Source organism: Aythya ferina (assembly GCF_964211825.1).
Source record: "Aythya ferina genome assembly, chromosome: 1".
NCBI classification, from domain to species: domain Eukaryota; kingdom Metazoa; phylum Chordata; class Aves; order Anseriformes; family Anatidae; genus Aythya; species Aythya ferina.
The window spans coordinates 200,365,162-200,384,518 of record NC_140296.1 but is presented as its reverse complement, the minus strand read 5'-3'; the positions used below and the strand labels follow the sequence as shown (position 1 = coordinate 200,384,518).

General features: G+C 47.6%; 1 protein-coding gene across 1 annotated transcript; it reads right to left on the bottom strand.

Moving 5' to 3' along the window:
* Positions 1-4,740: 4,740 nt before the first annotated feature.
* PHYH (phytanoyl-CoA 2-hydroxylase) lies at positions 4,741-13,695 on the bottom strand. Its single transcript, XM_084517588.1, has 9 exons — positions 13,432-13,695; positions 12,354-12,409; positions 11,844-11,954; positions 11,236-11,401; positions 11,062-11,143; positions 9,400-9,581; positions 8,449-8,598; positions 7,721-7,852; positions 4,741-5,732 (listed from the first exon to the last, which is right to left on the bottom strand). Exons 1-9 carry the CDS (start codon positions 13,522-13,524, stop codon positions 5,679-5,681), a joined length of 1,026 nt encoding a protein of 341 aa, XP_084373714.1. The 5' UTR covers positions 13,525-13,695; the 3' UTR covers positions 4,741-5,678.
* Positions 13,696-19,357: the final 5,662 nt, after the last annotated feature.

The window sequence follows — 19,357 nt, the reverse complement described above, 5'->3', positions numbered from 1 at the left end:
CTCTGTAGGCCAGGTATTTTCCTCCTTGAGAGATGAGGAATGAAAGCGCAATTCTCAAATCTGTGCAAAAGAAGGGTGAAGGTACTGAACCAAGCTGCTTTGCTTAAACCCCAGCAGTAAATGAGGGAGTGCTGGGACTCGTAATGGAGTCTGTGCCTCACTCTGTTTCTGGGGAGATTTTCCTTGTGCCAGAGGTGGCTCCAGCCCAGCAGAAGGAGACAGGATGGGAGCTGCCTGCTGGGGCACGCTGCCTTGTGAGTGCACACCCTGCACGGTGCCAGGGCAGCCTGCAGGCTCTGCTTGGTACCGAGCTCATGCATTCCCACTGATCCTTGGGAGCAAGAGCAGGCCGGAGGTGCCACGACAAGCCCAGCTGGCCCTGGTAGCCAGCTGTTCTCATCAAAGCCTCCCACGGAACCAGGCTGGGGTTTGGATCTGTTCAACACCTCCTCAGCCCTCAGCTCCTGCTGCAATGTTAATTTTGAACACCTGGCCCCTGCTGCCACAAATTACCTTCCCCTGGCTTTTATGAACACTGGCAAAAATTAAACCTTTAGCGTTTTATCCCTCTGCACTAATCAGTCGAGGCCTACAGGCTCAGATAAAACCACGTTAATGAGAAGTTAATGCCTGTTTGAGTAAGCACTCAAAAATAAGTCCTCAGAGAGGACTTTCCTCTGTGCCTGTCAGCTTCTCATGGCAGAGCCCACGCAGGGCACAGCGAGCTGGGCTCACCCAGCCCTTGCACCTCATTTTATTTTCCCAGCTCACTGCCTGGCTTCCCTCTCCCAAAATTAAGTGTTTGCAGGATGAAAGTGGGCAAAACGTTCTTCTCCTGGGCTATCATTTCCTTTACAAGCCATGGTGAGGATCCTGCTTCATTCTGCCCTGCGATGCCCACATGGGAAAAACCACGAGGTGCAGCTGGAGTCTTCCACCTCTCACTGACACAGCAGGGATGAAAAAGGTAAAACAACCATTGTCTTTGGCATCCTCCTCATCCTCAGGGGTCAAGGAGTGGTGAAACTGGGAGCAGGACAGAGCAAAAGGCACAAGGTGGGCGCTGCTCCGTGCCCTGGGGCTGCAGAAATTGCTGCAGCTTTACTGGGGCTGCTGCAATGTCAGGGTGCTGTGGGTTAGCTTAGGGTGAAGCAGCCTTGCTCCCTGTTTTTTGGGATGGAAAAGCTTTTCTGGAAGTGGTATTTAAAGCTAGGAAATAAATAATTGAGAGTAGTTTAAAAAAAAAAAAAAAAAAAAATCCTCAAAAGTGGCTATTAGACAAGAAAAGGGGCCCTCTGGGAAGCTATTTCTGAAGTCTTGAAATAAAACAGCCCCAGACAGGGTTTCCCTCTAATTTCCTCTTCATTTCAAAAAGAAAAGTGAAATCTCCACCTTCAGCTGCCGTCCTGGTGGCACCTGAGCTCACACTAAGGGCTTGCAAGAAATGGATTTGCTGTGCTTCCTTCACGTGGAGAAAGATGCTGGAGACCTGAAACGTAATCTTGCATATAACCTTATGGTAATAATATTAATGCCATCTAATTATATGTTCAGTTATTAATAACCTTATATTAATATCCACCCAAAAGTATATCAAAAGAGATATTAGGGGGAAAAAAATCATGAAACGAAGCACATCTGTCGTCATTCCTCTTTGATTTTCAGCTCAGGTTTCTTTTGAAGTGCATCAGCTGCTCAGCCTGGGGGCAGTCACTTTGTGCCAGCATAACACGCTTTTGCAATGCAGTATTTGGGTAAGTTACTTATGTTGAGGGCAAAAAGCACAGAAATCTGGCTGGAGAGCAGTGGCTTTCCCTGCTCAGAAGCTGCTGAGGCAAAAGATTAATTCTCTCACAACTCCAGTTACAGTCACAGAAGTGGCTGCTGGAGTAAGTTTGCCCCATCTGGGTCTGATTCGCACTGAAAGGCACCACGGGGTGCTGACAAAATCCTTCTGGGCAGCTCCACTGGCGAGCGGAGCTGGAGGAGGAACCTGCCGAGCTCCACAGCTCTGATCCAGAGCCCAGAAGGGGTTGTGGGGGCAGCAGGGGCACCCCTCGGGCACAGGCAGCAAGAAGCAGTCTCAGGACAAAGGCTGGAAAGGTTTGCCAGTTCCAGCGTAAGGTCACGATTTAAGGTTACTGCATGATCTGAAGCAGAAGTCACTTCATATTTTGCAAGGCCAAATTCCACCTCTTCCTCTCTCCAGGTTCTCTTGGATCGTGGTCTTGGCAGCAGCACTGCAGCCCTCCCAGCTGGCAAAGTGACAGTGACACCGGTCTTGTAACCAGGTCTTGGGTAAGCAGTTTTATGGTGTTAATTTTATTGATTAAACTAACAGTGAAGCTGCAGGCAGAGGTGGTTTCCTACCCCTTTTCTTTTTGACCTGAAACGGCTAGGAGAAATTCTCATCTCACAGCTAACTAGCTCTTTGCCTGCTTTCTGGAGGTGAATTCAAACACCTCACGCCTTTTCTCCGCTGGAGCAGTGCTCCAGCCTCCCTGAAACATGGGGAGCTGCTTCATGTGCTTCAGCTGGGAAAGAGTTTCCCCAGGAATGGTAAACCACTCATCGTGGTACTGCGGTTTCAGAAGCTGCTCCAACACAGTAGGGGAAGCCCTGCCTCTCTTTGCTGACACAGCTGAGGCCAAATTAGTTTAAATCTCATTTTGTTGCCCAGTGAAAGCCCAGGCTTGGCTCTGTGCTGGTCACAGCTGCTCTGTGGAGTTGCTGGGAATGACATCAACCTGTGTTGTAATAACTCAATACTCAGTGTGCCTGTGCAGAGTCTGGGCACCTCCGAATGGGAAACAGCGTGGGGCTCAACTTTGCTAAACTACAAAAGCCTTTGAATAGTCAAATCTGCTTTGAAAACCTGTAATATAGTTAATTAAGCTTCCTTTTCTTCCCCAAAGTCAGACTTTGATCTGCAGCAGTAGGAGCCAAAACCAGGCTTCAAAAATCCTTCCTTTGGCACCTGGACAAGTGTCTTCATATCAAAGCGCTGAGCATGCAACAACTGTCAGCGAGGGCAGGAGTTAGAGGCTAAATTTGACGTGTCTGACCTCTCTGTCTGGAAAATCACACACCAAGTCTACGCAGAGGACCTTCTCTTTATTTATTTTCATTTATTAAGTTCCCCTGAAATATCATTTCAAGTGTTTAGGGCACACAGTGTCTTAAACAGCGGGGCTTCTGGTATGTGCAGACAGCTGGAGAAGTGAAAATGTGTTGGTGCCCAGCACTTGGCCTCCTTTCTACCAGCCCTAAACCAGCAGCTCCTCAAAGCAGGGCCCAGAGGGTGCACTCCAAAGGCTGTGCAAGGTGAGCCAAATGCTTTTTGAGAGCTTCTTTAAGTGCTGGTGGCCTCACAATCATTGAGCCTTCCTCAAAAAAAATGAGCGTGGGGCAGCAGGGGGCTTGGGTAACTATTGCCTTTCCTCTCCTTCGTGGTAATTCAAAGAAGTGTTAGCTTGGGACCAAGGCTAGTAAGACCATGCAACTCCTCTACACCCACAGCTCCTCCCTTGCATGCCCTGCTCAGCTCTGCCAACAAATTCAGATTTTTTTTACTGTGAAATTGTGCTGGAGCTGGTGCTTTCTGTAGGGACTGCAGCAGGTGCAGGCAGTGATGCTTTGTGCTGCTCCCTGCCCTCTCCACCTGAATTGCAGGGGGCTGTGGCTCTGTCCTGAGCACAGGGGCTGGGATCTGCTGCCAGATAGGCCCCAGCTTTTCAGGGAGGGTTGGCTGGAAAGGAGGTTAGAAAGAGTTTTCTAAGAGTAAACCAAGGAAAATCATTGAGACTTGACTAAGAATGGCCTAATTAAAATCACTTTCTGAGCTCGCTCTTCGTTTAGAGAAAGCTTTTATATCACGTCTGGAAGTGCCACAGGAAGCCCCTGCCAGAGGTGCTGCGCTGTACTGCAAGGAAGCTAGACCCTAAAAAGGACAGGTCTCTGGATTTTGGTTTTGTCTTCCCTAAAAAAAAGCTTAAAAAAAGACACTGATTCATTTCAGGGGGAAGGGATCTGACTGCTTTGCAGGGTGAGGTTTGCACAGAGGTGAACTCGCCTCAGGTTTGTCCTCCCCAGGCTCTGGATCTGTTGTAGGAAGGAGTGAGCACCCAAGTCTCTCATCAGCTGCTGAGTGCAGGCGATCTGCGAGGTCTTTGGGTTTGTTCTTCTGAAAGAAGAGATTTAAGCCACAACCCCTAGGCAGAGATGCACACGTTTTTAAAAACAAAGCCAAAGCTCTTCTTTCCCTTCTCTCCTCCAGTTGTAGAAAGGGAAACTCAAAGAGTCTGGCAACTCACAAGCTCTGGGACTCTGTGGGACACCCGTGGATCTTCCCTGTGGTCGCAGCTCCCTCTGCAGCCAGCTCAGCTGCATGAGCAGCACCAGCCAGCGAGGTCTTGCTTGGTCCTGTGTCAGGAACAGGATGGGGATCCCCCAGAGAGCAGCAGCTGGGCTGAGCGGAGCCTCCAGCCCACTGGAAATCTTTCACTCAGGCCCACGTAGCAAGCAAAGGCAGTCCCCAGGGTGAGAAGGGTGTGAGTGGTGTGGGTCAAGGATGGGATGCACCTGATCTGCTTTGCCCGAGCAGCCTCCTGACCATGGGGCAGCAGGTGGAAGGGCCGAATGGAAAAGAGACACAGACAGCAATTGTATACTGGAATGTACAACTACATGTGTAACACCAGGATTTCTGAACGGCGGAAGTAATACCACGTAGCCTCCGCATAGAGTTTTGCTCTAATTTAATAAGCATTTCCAAAAATCTAGGTTCTGAAAGCAAAAGAACCTTCCAGAAGTCAAGGAAAAACAGAGTGAAAGGTGAGAGGATGGTGGCAGTACACGTCAGCCCATCCCGAGGAGTGCCCAACCACCTCCCGACCAGCCACCAGCACCAGGCACTTTTTCCAGACCTGCCAGACTTGGAGGACTCCCCCCTTGTTTTGCACAGCCCCGTATTCTTGTGCAAGGCCAAGAGGAGGCTGTTTGGCCGGCCCAGCACTTCCCAGCCCCATTACCCACACCTTTATCTTGTGCCAGGGCTGCTCAGCCTGCAATCAGACCACACCAGGCTACGTCTGGAGAACTCCACCAGCGATCATGTTCCAGCCCATGAATTCCATTTCCCTGTGCACGTGGTTGCTGCCTTCCCTCTGCCCAGCTCCTTGCCCAGCTCCCTTCTGCTGGTGTCACTGTTTCCATCTTCAGCAGCTCTTCTAATGACTTCCCACATACTGAGGGGCCGCAGGAACCTGAGTCCCTGTGCTTACTTTGCATAGAAAGAGGAAGTTAGGCACTTTAAAAACCATACCCTTGCATAAAAATCTTATATTAACATAGCATCAGCTTCAAGGTACGGAACTTTTAAACCACAAAGAGTGAAAACATCAAAAAATCAAGGTGCTCTTTGAAGACCGTCATTCTTTGATTGGCTAAAATAACCACAGCAAATCTCTGTTTTCCTAGGTTAGATTTTCCTTGACGTATGTCAGCTGTTCAACCTCAGTGCGATTATTTTGCATTAGCATAAAAAGGTTTTGTGGTGCAGCGTTTAGCTGAGTTACCAGTACGCAGGTCACCAAGGCACACACAGCTCTGCTGTTCTCTCCCATCAGAGGCGCTCAGACTCAGACAGATGTTTTCCATCCTGGTCCTCAGACGTTGTTCTACAGATTAATCCTTTCCCCTCGCACAAGCCGTGCTCGGAAGTTCCAGATATCCTTCAAAACAAAGGAAAAAAACACACCATCAAACTTACTGAACATCAAATATTTCAAATCCTAAATACCAAGGAGCAAAACACAGACAGAACTGGGAAAAAGGCACAGCCTCCACCCCCAGAGGGACAGCTCATTGGCAGGCTCAGTTCTGGAAGGAAACAAGCAGCACAACGAATATTATCCTTGCAGAAGTCGTCCAAACGTGCTGGCACACACCATGTGCACCTTGTGCTCCTCTGAGTGCCTGGAGAAGCTCGGGAGCTGACTGCGTACGGCATCCTGCTGCACGTGAGCAAGTGACTTGCTCTGTGCAGCAGAGCCCAGCAGGAAATAATAACAGAGATGAGCTGAATACGATCCCTTTGCCAGAAATCGGGTGGCAAGCAGACATCAATGTGGACTCTAAAGCAGAAGAAAAGAGTGCTTCAAGGAGGTAAGCCTTGGGCAAGCTCCTGTCTCAGTTTCCCTGTCTGAGGATTGCTTAGTTCTCATCATTGGTCTTGGGAAGGTAAAATATAGGACCTGAGCACTCCTCCTTGGGAAAAAGCTCCGACTCTGGTTAAAGAAAGCATAAAGCTACAAGAAAACACACAGCCTCATCTAAGGCACATATGGGCACACACTTATTTCTATTCCCAGAAAGGAACTTTGGATTTCACTACCTGAGTAACTCCAGGAATCAAAAGTCAAGCAGCCGTAACTGTGCAGGCAATCTGCAAGTCCAGGGTTGCAAAATAAAGCCTGATACCCAGCCACACCCCAGCACTCCACAGAGAAAGAAACAACACAGCCAAAGGAGAAAAATAAATTCCTCTGCTCCATAATGCCCTACACACTGAGTAACTTGAAGAGGAACTCACTGCCTTGATACTGGATGTGTATCTGTTAGGGAACTGCTGTGGATAAAGAAATTCAGAACACTTGAAAACATTCAACCCCTGTAATAAGGTTTGTTCTTCTGTCAGGGGCTTAATCCCTGGGGAATTGAGATTTGTTTTATATTTTACACATTGATTTCAATTATTTATAGCAAGAATCTGTTACATTCATCTCTTTTTTTTTTCCTTTTTGTGGCAGATATATAGTGCTGCCTACATTCCTGCTTTTGCCTCCAGTCTGAACAATTGATGTGGGATTACACTTAACCAAAACCCAATCCGTCAGCTTCTGCAGTCAGATGTGGCTGCTTGTTTTAAAAGGAAAATCCACCTGCCACTAGGAGCTGAAACCGTAAGAACTGGGGACATGCCAGATAGGGACAAGCACAGAATTTATTATTGCACCTCCTAATTGTTGTGAATTCAGGACAAGAGATCGTTACATCTTCCTGTTTACGCCCTGCAGTCCAAACACAGCTGCCAAGGGCTCTGCTTCAGCAAACCTGGAACCAGGAGATGCAGCAAAGGGTAAAGCTTGCAGAAAGTGCCCCCTGCTCCTGCCTTGCCACGTTAGCCCTCCCCACTGCTACCCCACTGTCTGGAAAGGCCAGACAACTTGTCAGAAAGCCCAGACCCCCTTGGATGGTGTGAGAAGAGCTGAGCCATCACTGCAGCAGAGCCCAGAGCTCCTGCCTTACACAACAACTCCACTTTCAGTCACCTGAAGAAGTGCTGACGTGGTCTGCACCTTCCCAGCTTGCTGAGAAGGGACCAAGGCACATTCACAAAATCCACTTGGATAAGCAGAGCTGGAGGAGGAACCGCTAGAGCTCAACCAACACGAAAGGGCTGCCTAGGGAGCAAGGCCATTTCTCCAGCACAGGTAGCCAGACAGCAAGAAGCAGCCTCAAGAGCACAAAGGCCAAAAAAAAAAAAAAAAAAGCCTGCAGCCATCCTCATGGTATCAGACCATCAGACCTTTTATTTTGCCAAGCGTGGCATAGCTTTACTGTGAAGCTGGGAGTAGCAAAACCACAGAACTGCCATACAAGGGGTACGTAGGAAAGGGAACTGAACTGGATTGTAACAAGGGACACACCGAAGCCTTACCCTGAGTTTCATAGCAGGCAAGCTGTATTTCTTTTGTACCATTTCTTGCAGTTCTTTCTCCAGGTCTTCTTGGATCGTGTCCTTGACATCGATGTAGTAGCCCTCGGAGCTGGCGAAGTGGCAGCTTATGCTCTGTGGGAGGAAATTGGGCATCACACTGCTGCACTGATTACAAATAACAAAGGGAAAGACAAATCCCGTGTCCCTGCTCGTAGGCACCCCCCTCTTTCCTTACAGAACAACCCAGCAAATTCCTTCCTCCATTCAGAGAACTCCTGCAAGGGTTTCCCTGGAGAAATGTTCCTGCTCACTCACATGCCTTTCTCCCCTCCTCTCAAAGTGTTCTCCCAGACCCAGCAAGAGCTCCACTCCCATCCCTCTGCCTCCCCACACCAGCGTTAGGCAGGATGTTTCCAGCCACCCTGGAAATGAGAGAGAAGCACTGAGCTCACCACCTCACAAGTTTCTAAGCACTTCAAACAGAGATTCAACACCTAATTTCTGCTCCTGCTCTGTTTTTTCTCAAGCAGCATGCTCTTCTCCCAAAACACAGAGATGTTAAAAAGGAAAAAAATAAGAGAGAAAGCAAAAGTATATCAGGAAGTTAAAAAACACCTTTAAAAGCTCAACAAATACTCATGAGTTTGGGGGTGTGAGGCAATTTGATCAGTTTAAAGCAAGCAAGCAAACAAAAATACCAGCAGGTACAGCAAGAGATGGTTTCCTACCTTTCGGAACCCCGACGTCCTGTTTATCCCAGAGCCATGAATGAGCAGCGGATGGAAGAACACCGTGTCTCCCTTCTCCATGACAAGGTGAACCTTGGGACCCTTCTCGTCGTAATTAATAATCCCATGGAAAAGCTTGTTTGTTTTACCCTAGGGGGAAAAAAAAATAGCTGGGTTGAAATCACTCGGTTAAAATTAGAGCAAGGGGAGATTGTCTGTGCAGGGAACGGTGGAGACAGCTCCTGACCTGCGTTCCTCTGGGAGGTTATTTGGTATGACCAACTGAGAGTCACTTGCATGTCTAAAAGTCTGCCTACTACAAGCCTGAGGCATAGCAAAATCTTATCTTTTCCTATTTTCTGAAGCCAGATGACAGCAATTAAGAGGATTTCTCCACTGGAGAGAACAGAGAAGAGCAGCAGGGAATCCCACAAGGGATGCCACCTCTGGGATCCAGCCTTCTGCTTCATTCTTAACAGGAAGCTAACATGAGCTATCATCCCAGCCTGTTGTTTGCTATCCCGTTTTGCTCCTACAGGCAAGTCCCTGAGCTCTGCAAGCAGGAACAAATTCTCAGGAGGAGAGAGAATCCTCAGACTTGGCAGGGGCACTGGAAAACCGTTCACGTGTTCAGGCAGCAATGCCACAACGTGACGGACAATTCAGAGGCCCCAGCCCCTGGCCCCAGACTATGGTGCAAGTTCAGCTCCAGAAAAGGATCCCCTCCAGCATCTAGGTCTGGAACTAGGGGGGTATTTTTGAAAGTACACCAATGTTTTGGCATGATTTATCAGGTACTTTCCTCTAATGAAGAACCAGGGCGACCTCACTGAGAAAGGCTTTGGGTGAAGCTGGGAATGGGAGCGAATCTGCCCAGAAAAAGCCTTGCTGAGAGCCTCAGCTTTGTCTCATGCCCCACGCTGCCATGGTGAGCCCCCCGTGCAGCTCTACCTCCCACTGCGGGTAGGCGTGAGGCTTCAGGGACTCCTTGTGCGTGCCCGGCTGCACCACCAGGCACCCGTTGGTCTCGTCAGCCCTCTCCATGGCGGTCCAGGAGCACACGATGCGGTCGGCCGGCCGGAACGGGAAATAGTGCAGGTCCTGATGCATGGGGTGGAGAAAGGTCTGCTGATCTGCAACACAGGGAAAACACCTTCAGCATCATCAAACGGGGCACGGCCTCCTCAGAAAGCTCCTCTGGCGGCCTTCACCACCACCACCACCCGCCTGCCAAGCTTTCGCCTTCCATTTGGCTGCCCTCCTTTGTGAACTTTAACCAGCGCGGTGTTGCATAAACTTTTCCCAGCACAAAGATTTTCAAATAGCTCCAGACAGCAGTGCCGGGAAGGCTGTCGAGAAGCCTCTTGATCTGTCGCTGTGCTGCAAGGAGAATCAACCCTGCCCGTGCTGCACTCCACAGCTGTTCATTTAGCTGTTTATTCTCTTTTTTTTCTTTTTAATCTCCCCAGACAGTCTACCCAGCACTCTACTAACCTTCCTCCTAGAGACTTTTTCCCTCTAAAGTCAAAACAAAAATATTTCTGTATGCTTGTTATTTCTATTCCTACCATGGAAATGGAAACCTCTCATCCTTTTTTGAACCAAAACCAATATTAGATGATTTATTTAACCACTGAGTGTGCTCCCAGGACAGATATAGTGAGGGGGTTTCTACTTGCTTCATTTGTCATATTACTTAGACTTCGAGCAGCCTAGAAAACTCTCCTGAGACCTGCAGCTCTCCTCAAGTACTCTCAAAAACACTAAGTGGAGGTTTTATAGTTACAGAGCAGCTTCCCATTTCTTGACCACAACTGTTTTCCTTTTACACTAAAAATGCATGGTCTCCCGTTGAATTCCCAAACAAAACCAACACGCTCTCCTGCGACGTTTCTCAGATGGCAAGTGGAGGTGACTTTCACCAGCTCGGTATTTGAATAACTCCACCTGCCGTGTGTCTGCACACCCAAGCATAAGAAACCGCTCAGGTCTCAACTTCCCTAAACTGAACCAGCTTACATGGGGTCAGAGCTACTTTGGAAAACTGTAACACGGTTGGTCAGGTTCTCTTCTCTCTCCCTGCTCATCATCTTTGTGTAAATTATGATTTCAATTTCCAGCAGAGCCAGGCTTCAAACTCTTTCCTTTGGCACCTGCTCAAGCGCCTTCACATCAAACCGCTGAGCGTGCAAGCCACTGTCAGCAAGGTCAGGAGCACATGAACTCTGAGCAAAAGATGATCTCTGTACTTATTGCCTTTTACTGAGGTCCACAGAAGGACTTGTTATCACCACGTTTGAAAAGTCAGGCTTACAGGCACGGCACATTTCCAGCAGTGGGCCCTTACGCAAGTGCAGCTGGCTGCACAGGGAGCTCGCTTGCCCACTTCGAACACTTTGGTGCAGCCAAGAAAACAAACAAAAAAAATCCACTGCAAACTGAAATACAAGAAGTGTTATCTAGGGAAGCTACAGTTAAAAAAACCCGAAGTGTTACCAAAGTGGTCTCATAAATTAAAAAAATATATATATTTTGTTTTAATTTGTCTCACATTATTCAATAGACAGCGTACACAAATGATTTCTGCATTTCTCTTTTCCAAGTTCTCCTTACCAGAGTCTGGAAGTTTGTTAATCAGCATGGTGTGCATTGCCATTATGTTTGGCCCTGTGAAGCACTCAACGTATTTGAGGATCTACAAGGGAGAAAACATCAGAAAAAATATCAGAAACGTGAAAGACAAGAGAGAAGATCGCTGAGGGGCTGCATTTTCTTATTTTTATTTACCTCGGGCAGGGTGCAGTATCTGAAGAGCTCTTCATCTTCCTGGAAGTCCTGCACTTTGTTAACTACATTTTCAGACTGGCCATACTCAGATTTCAGGGCTGTGTTTTTCATAATCATAGCTCCCGGGAGGCTCACCTCCTTCTTACAGATCCTGATGAACTCCTTCCTGTAAAGTGGGAGACAGAGAAGACAGAGTGCTTTGTAGCTTTATTTGGGCAAACTACTCTCCTCAAAAGCACTGCATCCAGCACCACCACGTCTGTTTTCATAGAATCCCAGAGTGGTTTGGGTCAGAAAGGACCTCAAAGCCCCCCCAGTGCCACCCCCTGCCATGGGCAGGGACACCTCCCAGCAGCCCAGGCTGCCCAAAGCCCCATCCAGCCTGGCCTTGGGCACTGCCAGGGATGGGGCAGCCACAGCTCCTCTGGTCACCTTGCTCCTCTCCACCCTCTGAGTGAAGAATTTCCTCCTAACCTCTAATCTAAATCTCTCTCTTTTAGTTTACAACCATCCCCTCTCATCCTGTCACTTAGTTTTGGGGCAGTCCAACTTCCCCAGGCTCCCCTCATGCCCACAACCCATCAGCACCTCGGCCAAGCGTCCCATACCTGAAGCGCTCGATGTCTTCATCAGAGACGAGCTTCTTAATGAGCAGATAACCATTATCTTCATAGAACTGCCTTTGCTCTGGGGTGAGGACGTTGTTGTCCAGGGTGTAGCTGAGACATAGGAAAAACACGGTGCATTAGGGCATGCAGGGCATCGGTGCTAGGGGCAGATGGCCCCAACCAAACCCCGGGGGAAAATGATGGAGAAACCCTCTCTCAGCAGGCACCAGGGCACAGGGATAGTCTGTGGTGAAATTATCCGCTGGGACATTTTCAAGATTTGGGGTTAAGCTCTTTTATTAAACTGCAGTTAAATAAAAGGAGAATGCAGCCCTGCAAAATGGAAGGCTATGAAAGGCTGGTGATCAACGCATGGTGATCAACGCAGGAGCGAGGTTATGCAGGGTGAAAACAAAACTTGAGCTCAGAAGGGTTTTTGTTGGTGGTGTGGGTTTGTTTGTTTGCTTTTGTTTTGTTTTCCCACTCTGTATGGAAGATGATCTAACTTACCGAAACCTCCCTGGCTGAGGAGCAGCAGTAACGTGTGCTGAAGTAGGAACGCTTGTCTGGGGTGCAAATTAAGGAATGTACACACAGACACAGAGTTAATGAACATCCCCATGTCCTGAATCCTACTGTATGGGTTTATGTCTGATTTTGTGCTCCTGCTTGCACCTGTGTCTCTTATCAGCCTGAGATAACTGCTACCCATACATCTTTATACTTTTTATACATTTGGAGACTTTTATGTCCTGCCTGATCACATCCCCTTCACTAATTTATTATAATTCAGAAAACTTGCCAGCATTCAGCTCTGTGAATCAGCAGCATTTTTTTTTAAACGTTTATTTTTAAAATAAATAAATAAATAAATAATTTTTTTTTTTTTTTTTTTTAAAGCAAAATTTAAGGCAGCAGCTTCAGAAATAGCATCAGCAGGCAGTCTGCACTTAACTTTTGGAAATGTGCAACAGACCAGGGTGAAAACTTTCTGCCCCCGTCTTGTTTCTTTGATCTATGGTGACAGGCAGCCTCCAAAGCCTCCACATCCTTTCCCACTCGCCAGTACAGCACAGACAAAACCTCAGAGCTTTTCCTGGCGCTGGGCTAATGGTCAGGTCTGAGACTTGCTGTGTGATTGCTGAGCCCTGCAGGGTTTATCTCACCCCAAAACATCAGTCTCTAGGGCAAATGTCCCTGCTTACTGCTCCCAAAACACAGGCAGCTGTAGGATGATCACGCGCGTTGTGCTTTCGGCATGTTTTATCATCAGACCCCAAGAAACGAGCGAGCAAAGCTGATCAAAACATCAGGTGCCGTGGAGCGATGCCATCAGCTGCACGCCCCCATGCCCGGGCTGTAGGGCTCAGGGGAGAAACTCCAGGCAGCGAGAGGCTTTTTGGGGCTTTGTTTTTCCCCAAAAACAAAGCACCAGGGCACACGCTACCACCCCACAGCTGGGTGCCTGTGCGTCCTCGTTGCACAAACCACCACCAAAGCCCTCCTAGGTGTGCAAGAGCATCCAAAAAGCCCCCACCCTAAGAGGGTCAACGCCTGGCCACCCCCTCCCCACCGCCACTAAGGATACAAGGGCAGGGGCCGTCCCCAGCCGGGGCGAGAGGTGCCGGAGGATGGTGTCCAGCCGAGCCGCCGGCCCCGACTTCTTCCCCAGCTGCTCCATCGCGCTCGTCCCGCAGCCTGACCCTACAAAACACCTGGGGAGGAGCTGGGCCCCGTCACCCTCTGCAGCTCCAGCCTCGGCTGCACATGCGCCAGCAGCCGTGCATGCTCAGAGAGGCTGCAGAAAGGGAGCCAAGGCCTGGCAGGGGTTGCGAGTGGGAGGGCCCGCTGGAGGCTGGGAAGGACGTGGGGAAGCTCAGAGCGTGCTTTTCTTTGCTCTCCCCTTCCTGTGTTTTTCCCTTCCTCTGCCAGCAGTCGCTGAGCCGCGAGGATTTAATCAACCCTGGGCGGAGAGCGGTGCTTGGCATGCTCGGTCACAGAGCATGGATGGGGCTGGCAGGAAAATTCTCTTTATTTAGCTCTTGTCGCTCAGGAGACTTTCAGAGCTTGCCTTTTTCTCCATGAATCGGATCTTTATGGCCCCACAGTCACCTCCACATCATATCAGGTTCTTATTTGCATTGACACAGACCTGGAATGGTTGCATACTCCACCACAGCTGTACTGGATGCAGGACACTGAGCTGGGTGGCCTTTCTGCCCGGTTCCTGGGGCAGCTCCGGTGCTTTTAAGTCAGCAAAGAGGCCAAGGAGCAAAGCAGTGCAGCACCTGGGGAGTTTGGGGTGAGGAAGAAAGCCTGGAAGGGAAATCCTGGTGGAGGAGGATAAGAACACCAAGCATTAAAACGTCCATGTGCTCAGAAGTGCTGTATGGGTACAGGTTGCTCCTAGCATCCTCTCCTCTGCCTTAACTAACACCATTAGCACATCACCTGAGAAGTCTGAGAATATTAAGGGACTTAAAACACCTCCAGCACGGCTCAGAAGGTGATTTTTGTTATTTTTGCACACCTGCTGTTGCTGGTGCTCCATTTAGAACTTTACTGCTCCTCCAAAGTGGGCTTCAGGTCCCGTGTCACCACTTAGACCAGCTTGTGCCATCGCTGTGGCAGTCAGTCCATCCTCACTTTCCCTTCAAGTGCTAAGCTGTGAGGCAGGCGCAGCTGAAAGTTGAGGTTTCTGATGATGGAATTAGCCACCCTGCGTCCTTCTCCATTCCCTGGGCTAGGGGTGTTTGTCTGACCAGGACAGACCAAAGCACTGCAGGGAAAAAAACAGTAACGAACACTTTGCAGCAATATAAAAACCAGCAGCATTGGGGCTGGAAGGAAATTATGCTAAGAATTCACATTTTTGTGCCAACCCACTGAATGCCAGCACCTGCTCAACTCATTCAATCCTCTTCTGCAAGGCAGCCAGGCCCTGCTCCTGCTGCTGCACCATCACCACTGCTGTGCAGCTCTCCAGGAGAGCACGTCCCCTGTTGCTCCAAGGCATCTCATGATGATAGGGTGTGAGCCACAACTTCTCCAGGAAGCTCAAGTCCATTGTGCAACAGGTTGTGCTTGAATCCAAGGTGGCGTCTTGAAGAAACAAGAACTCGGCTGTCAACATCCTGAGCTTCAGTACATTGGCTCTACAGATAAACAGCAACGAAGGCACGGATAGGAAGAAGTCCTGTCCTTCTGAACGTAAGCTGCATCCTAAAACCAAACCCAGATTATCAAGGACTTAAGTAAAGATGTACCACAGCAGGGTTTGTGGTTATTTGTGGCAGCTGCCCGGACTGGAGTGCGATCCTGTTTCTTGCTCATGCGGCTAGCAGCCCCATCATGCTCGGTGTGGTTAGTCACTCCCTTCAGGGACGGTGACAGAAGGGAGGGTGTTCACAGAAGTGGGAAAAAAACAGGATCAGGAACCCAGAAAAACACTTCTCATGTGACAGAACCGTTTTGTGTAGTCAGAGGGAAGCACGCAGGCATGACAAAGGGAAAACAAGCGGCAGCAGTGACAGCACACAGCCCTTTATTGCCACTAACAGCAGACCTTTGACTCCCGATCTAAAGGAAAACTTAGAGGTAAACAAAAAGTTAATAGGAGTCTCTCTAAAAGCAAATTCAAGGGAATGGAAAAAAAGCAGCAAGAGTAACAGTTTTATTACAGAAGTTGTAATTACAACTGCACCGAAGGCTCTATTTATAATTCAGATATATGCTGTAATTACCTTCACAATCCAAACTGAGACAGGAACCCCAATAAATCTTCACCTGGGACAAAATTCAGGTAAGAGACATCAAAAAGATGAAGATGAACAATACTACACATGCCAGCTCTGACACAGACCCATTGCAGTGTAGCTATTTCTTCCCCTGTGTATGTTTAACAGCACCTGATGCAAAGGTGTCCTTCGTGTCTGAAAAAAAATAAAAAGAACGTGTAGTGATTAATTCTGCTGTACTAATTTAGGAGCTTGAGAACTAACATGATTTTATACATACATAATACACATAGGTATGTGCGTGTATGTACATATATACATTTTTAAACAAGAATTGAACAAACCTGAAAGAGTTCATCTCCCTGTGCAGTGTTTACAGTTATTCCTTTTTACTTATTGCTTCTCTAGTGATGTTGCTAACACTACCCATGTTGGCACTGGTAATACTGGATAATTTCCAGTAGCACTGGCTTGCACAGCAACTGCCATGTTCTTGGCCCACCCTGTGATATCCCCAAATAATTCAGGATACATCACCCACCTTGACACAGGAAGGGATGGTCGAGGTGTGACTGCCCTTTATTTGTACCATCGCATACAGCCCATGCCCAAAGCATTTTACACGTGTACTTTAATCCAACAAAAGGTTGATTTCAGGCATCGCTGCCACTGCTCTGTGCTGCAGAAGTGAGAACCACACCGTGACATAAACAGCACGGCTGCTGTGTTCACTCTCTAAAAACTGGGCAAGGGTTTGCTGTTCTATAACACAGGTGGTGTCCTCTCATATATAACACGATGGTCTGTTCAAATGAAAAAAATGTCCTTTGTATCTTATTCAATAAATGAAAAACCACTACAGAGTGAATCATTTTCAAATATATTCATAAGCGTCTCTAAAGCACAGACTGAATATCACCAACCTAGGAGAAGAAAGAAGGAAGAGACTTCCTTTGTTAAGATAACTGATGGCGACATTCATCTTTTTATTAAAATTAATGGCATTTGACAGTGGCCGTGTCTTTGCAAATTATTTTTACAGCTATGTCTGTCAGTTTACCAAGTTTTATAGAACGTTTTTATACAGCTGCTTTGCATTTGGCTTTTCGTTTTAATGTTTTCTGTTCATTAAATCACAAAACTAATAAAAACTAAACGATCAGGATTTCTACAAGCAGCACTGAGATGGTTCTAATGCGCGGCACTGTAATTTAATAAGCATCTCAATCGACTATTAAAATCCACATTATGATCAGAACTGTAATTCCAAAGATGAGGTCTTCTGAAAGCCTAATTTACTGCAATGGGAAGTGGCAGCTGCTGCAACTCAGCAAAATTAGCTTTTTTTAACTTAGATGTCAAGGAAAACGGATGGAGCCACTAACAAGAACAATAAAATCTACCACCAACACACAGGTTTTCATCATTCAAAAGATTCAAGAAGGGCTTGTACAGATATATTAGCAGCAAAAGAGATGAAAATGTGGTCCCTGTGGGGAAGAAATATAGGGGGCTTGTGATGAAGGACGCAGAAAAGGTCAAGGGAACTGCATGGGAACTGCTGGCATGGTCTCTGAGGTTCCTGAGGTCGGGTTCCTGAGTCAGGCAGCAAGATCCCAGGGCACAAAACACCACTCGTGTTGCACAAGACTGAGTCAGAGACCACCTGAGCAAAGTGGGCATTGTCAGATCTGTGGGACTGACTACATGGGATGTGTAGGCGTGAGCTGATACAACTGCAAAGCTGCTCCCTCTGCTGTTCCCAGATGTTCGTGATGGCTACAAGAAGGCAAATGTCATACCTGTCCTCACAAAGGGCAAGAAAAGGCGTCTGGGGAGTTACAAGCTATGCCCCAGTCTCCAAAAAGATTATGGAGTAAATCCTGGGTTTGCTGTGTCCAGCTACACCAAGGGCAAGACAATTGGGAACAACCTGCACAGATTTACCAAAGGCAACTTGGAGCTGGCCAATCTCCTCACCTTCTGCAATGGAACAGCTCTATGGACTATGGCAGGGCAATGGGCAGTGTTTACTTTGACACTAGGAAGGTTTTTGCCCTGTTGGGACATGCAGACCATGAAAATGGGTGGAACATCGGCTGAACTGCTGTTCAAAAGGCCGTGAGCAGCAGTACAAAGTGCAGCTGGCTGCAAAGCAGCTTTGCAGGAAATGTCTGAATGGATGGGATGAAGATGAGCAAGAGTACACCTTGTACACCTGCAATCCAAATGGTTTGGGGTGGGGAGATCATCTAAAGGTCATCTAGTCCTTTGGGCACAGACTTATTTCAGGTTGTTCAGCGGGAAGGGCTAACTGCATGCTGGGCTGCATTATCAAGATGACCCCAAAGTGTGGAGGGAAGGAAACAAGGAAAGGCTGAGAAAATAGCTGGAAGAGAAGGTTCCAGAGAAATCCTACAGCTGTCCTCAAGTATCTAATGGGAGATCTAGAGAAGACAGCCAAACCTTTCCTGAGTGTTCACGGCAAAATTAAGAGACAACAGGTACAAGCTGTAGCAAGGAAAATTCCTGTTGGATAATATGGAGAAAATTAGGCCAAATTTCTCAATTAAGTCAAAATCTCTATTTCAGGGGTGGCCAAAGACTGGAATAAGGGGTATGGAAGGACTGAGCAATGTCCACCTGTCCACCTAGACTCATACAGTCCTCAGAAACTGAGTGTGACCGTCCTTGCTTTGGACCAGAAGCCTGCAAGACATCTGTTCCAGACCAAATTATTTAAAGAGCTCATTTACGGTAGCAGGTGCATCCTCTGAGTGACCTATTAATTCCTAATTAGTTCCAATAAGGAACGTGTGTTGTATGCAAACACAAATATACATTTACCTTAGAAACACCAGGACCGTTTTTCTGTGGTTATATCTCCCTCTTTGATGGTTGGAGACGTGAAGTAACAGCTTTTTCATACCTTAAAAAGAGGCAACAAGGGAATTTAAAAATGAAATAAAATAATTTAAAAAAGGAAAACCAAAACCACACAATAAAACCAGCCTCTTCCTGTGTAGCAGGCTCCTGATCCCTACAGATTGTGAGCTGAACTGCCCTTCATGGAGGTGTTGATCCAACTGAGGTCTCCTCCCTCTCCTCACGGACCACCTAACCTGGGACAAATACCCCCAAATTATACGGGGATATGCGTTACCTTCCCCGACTCTGAGCACTGGCCAGAGGTTGCAGTCCTATCTTGTGGTCAGAACACAGACACTCCTCCCAACTGCTTGCCAAACATTTAGTGGAAAAAAAAAGTCAATAAAACAGAAAATATTGGTGACTGTGCCCATCTGCTCACCCTCCAGTCGCTCAGGTTTGCTGCCTTGTTCCTGCAGCACTCACACTAACTCTCGTGTCTCTCCCAAGTAGAAAACAGTTGGCCAGTCCTCAATTACTAGCAAAACATAAACTCAAAATAACACCTTAAAAAAAAGAAAAAAGAAAAAAAAGAAAAAAGAAAAAAAAGAAAAGAAAAACAAAAAACATTCTGACACCATACACCATCACAGCTAATTTCAAGAGCATTATTTTGCCCCCTGCTGCAGGCGAAAAGCAAAAAGACAGAGGAAACCAACGCATTAAAGAGAGATTGTAATAGATATTGGCTATCTAACAATCCATGCTACTTATCAATTGTATAGTTCAGGCTAGGGAGCTTTCCAGTTATTAAATTCCTTCTTCTTACTCTCCACTCCTGCCAAAACTTCGCTGGAGTTTTCCAAGGAGCCTTCTCACCGAGACTGACTCGTGGAAGCTGGTGCCTGC

Excerpts from the sequence above, each read along its gene's own strand:
- PHYH (XM_084517588.1), bottom strand. The coding sequence starts at position 13,524 with ATGGAGCAGCTGGGGAAGAAGTCGGGGCCGGCGGCTCGGCTGGACACC. Across the intron at positions 7,853-8,448 it reads GGACGTCGGGGTTCCGAAAG|AGCATAAGCTGCCACTTCGC; the intron begins GTAGGAAACCAT and ends TTCCTCCCACAG. Across the intron at positions 5,733-7,720 it reads TGCCTGCTATGAAACTCAGG|GATATCTGGAACTTCCGAGC; the intron begins GTAAGGCTTCGG and ends TTTGTTTTGAAG.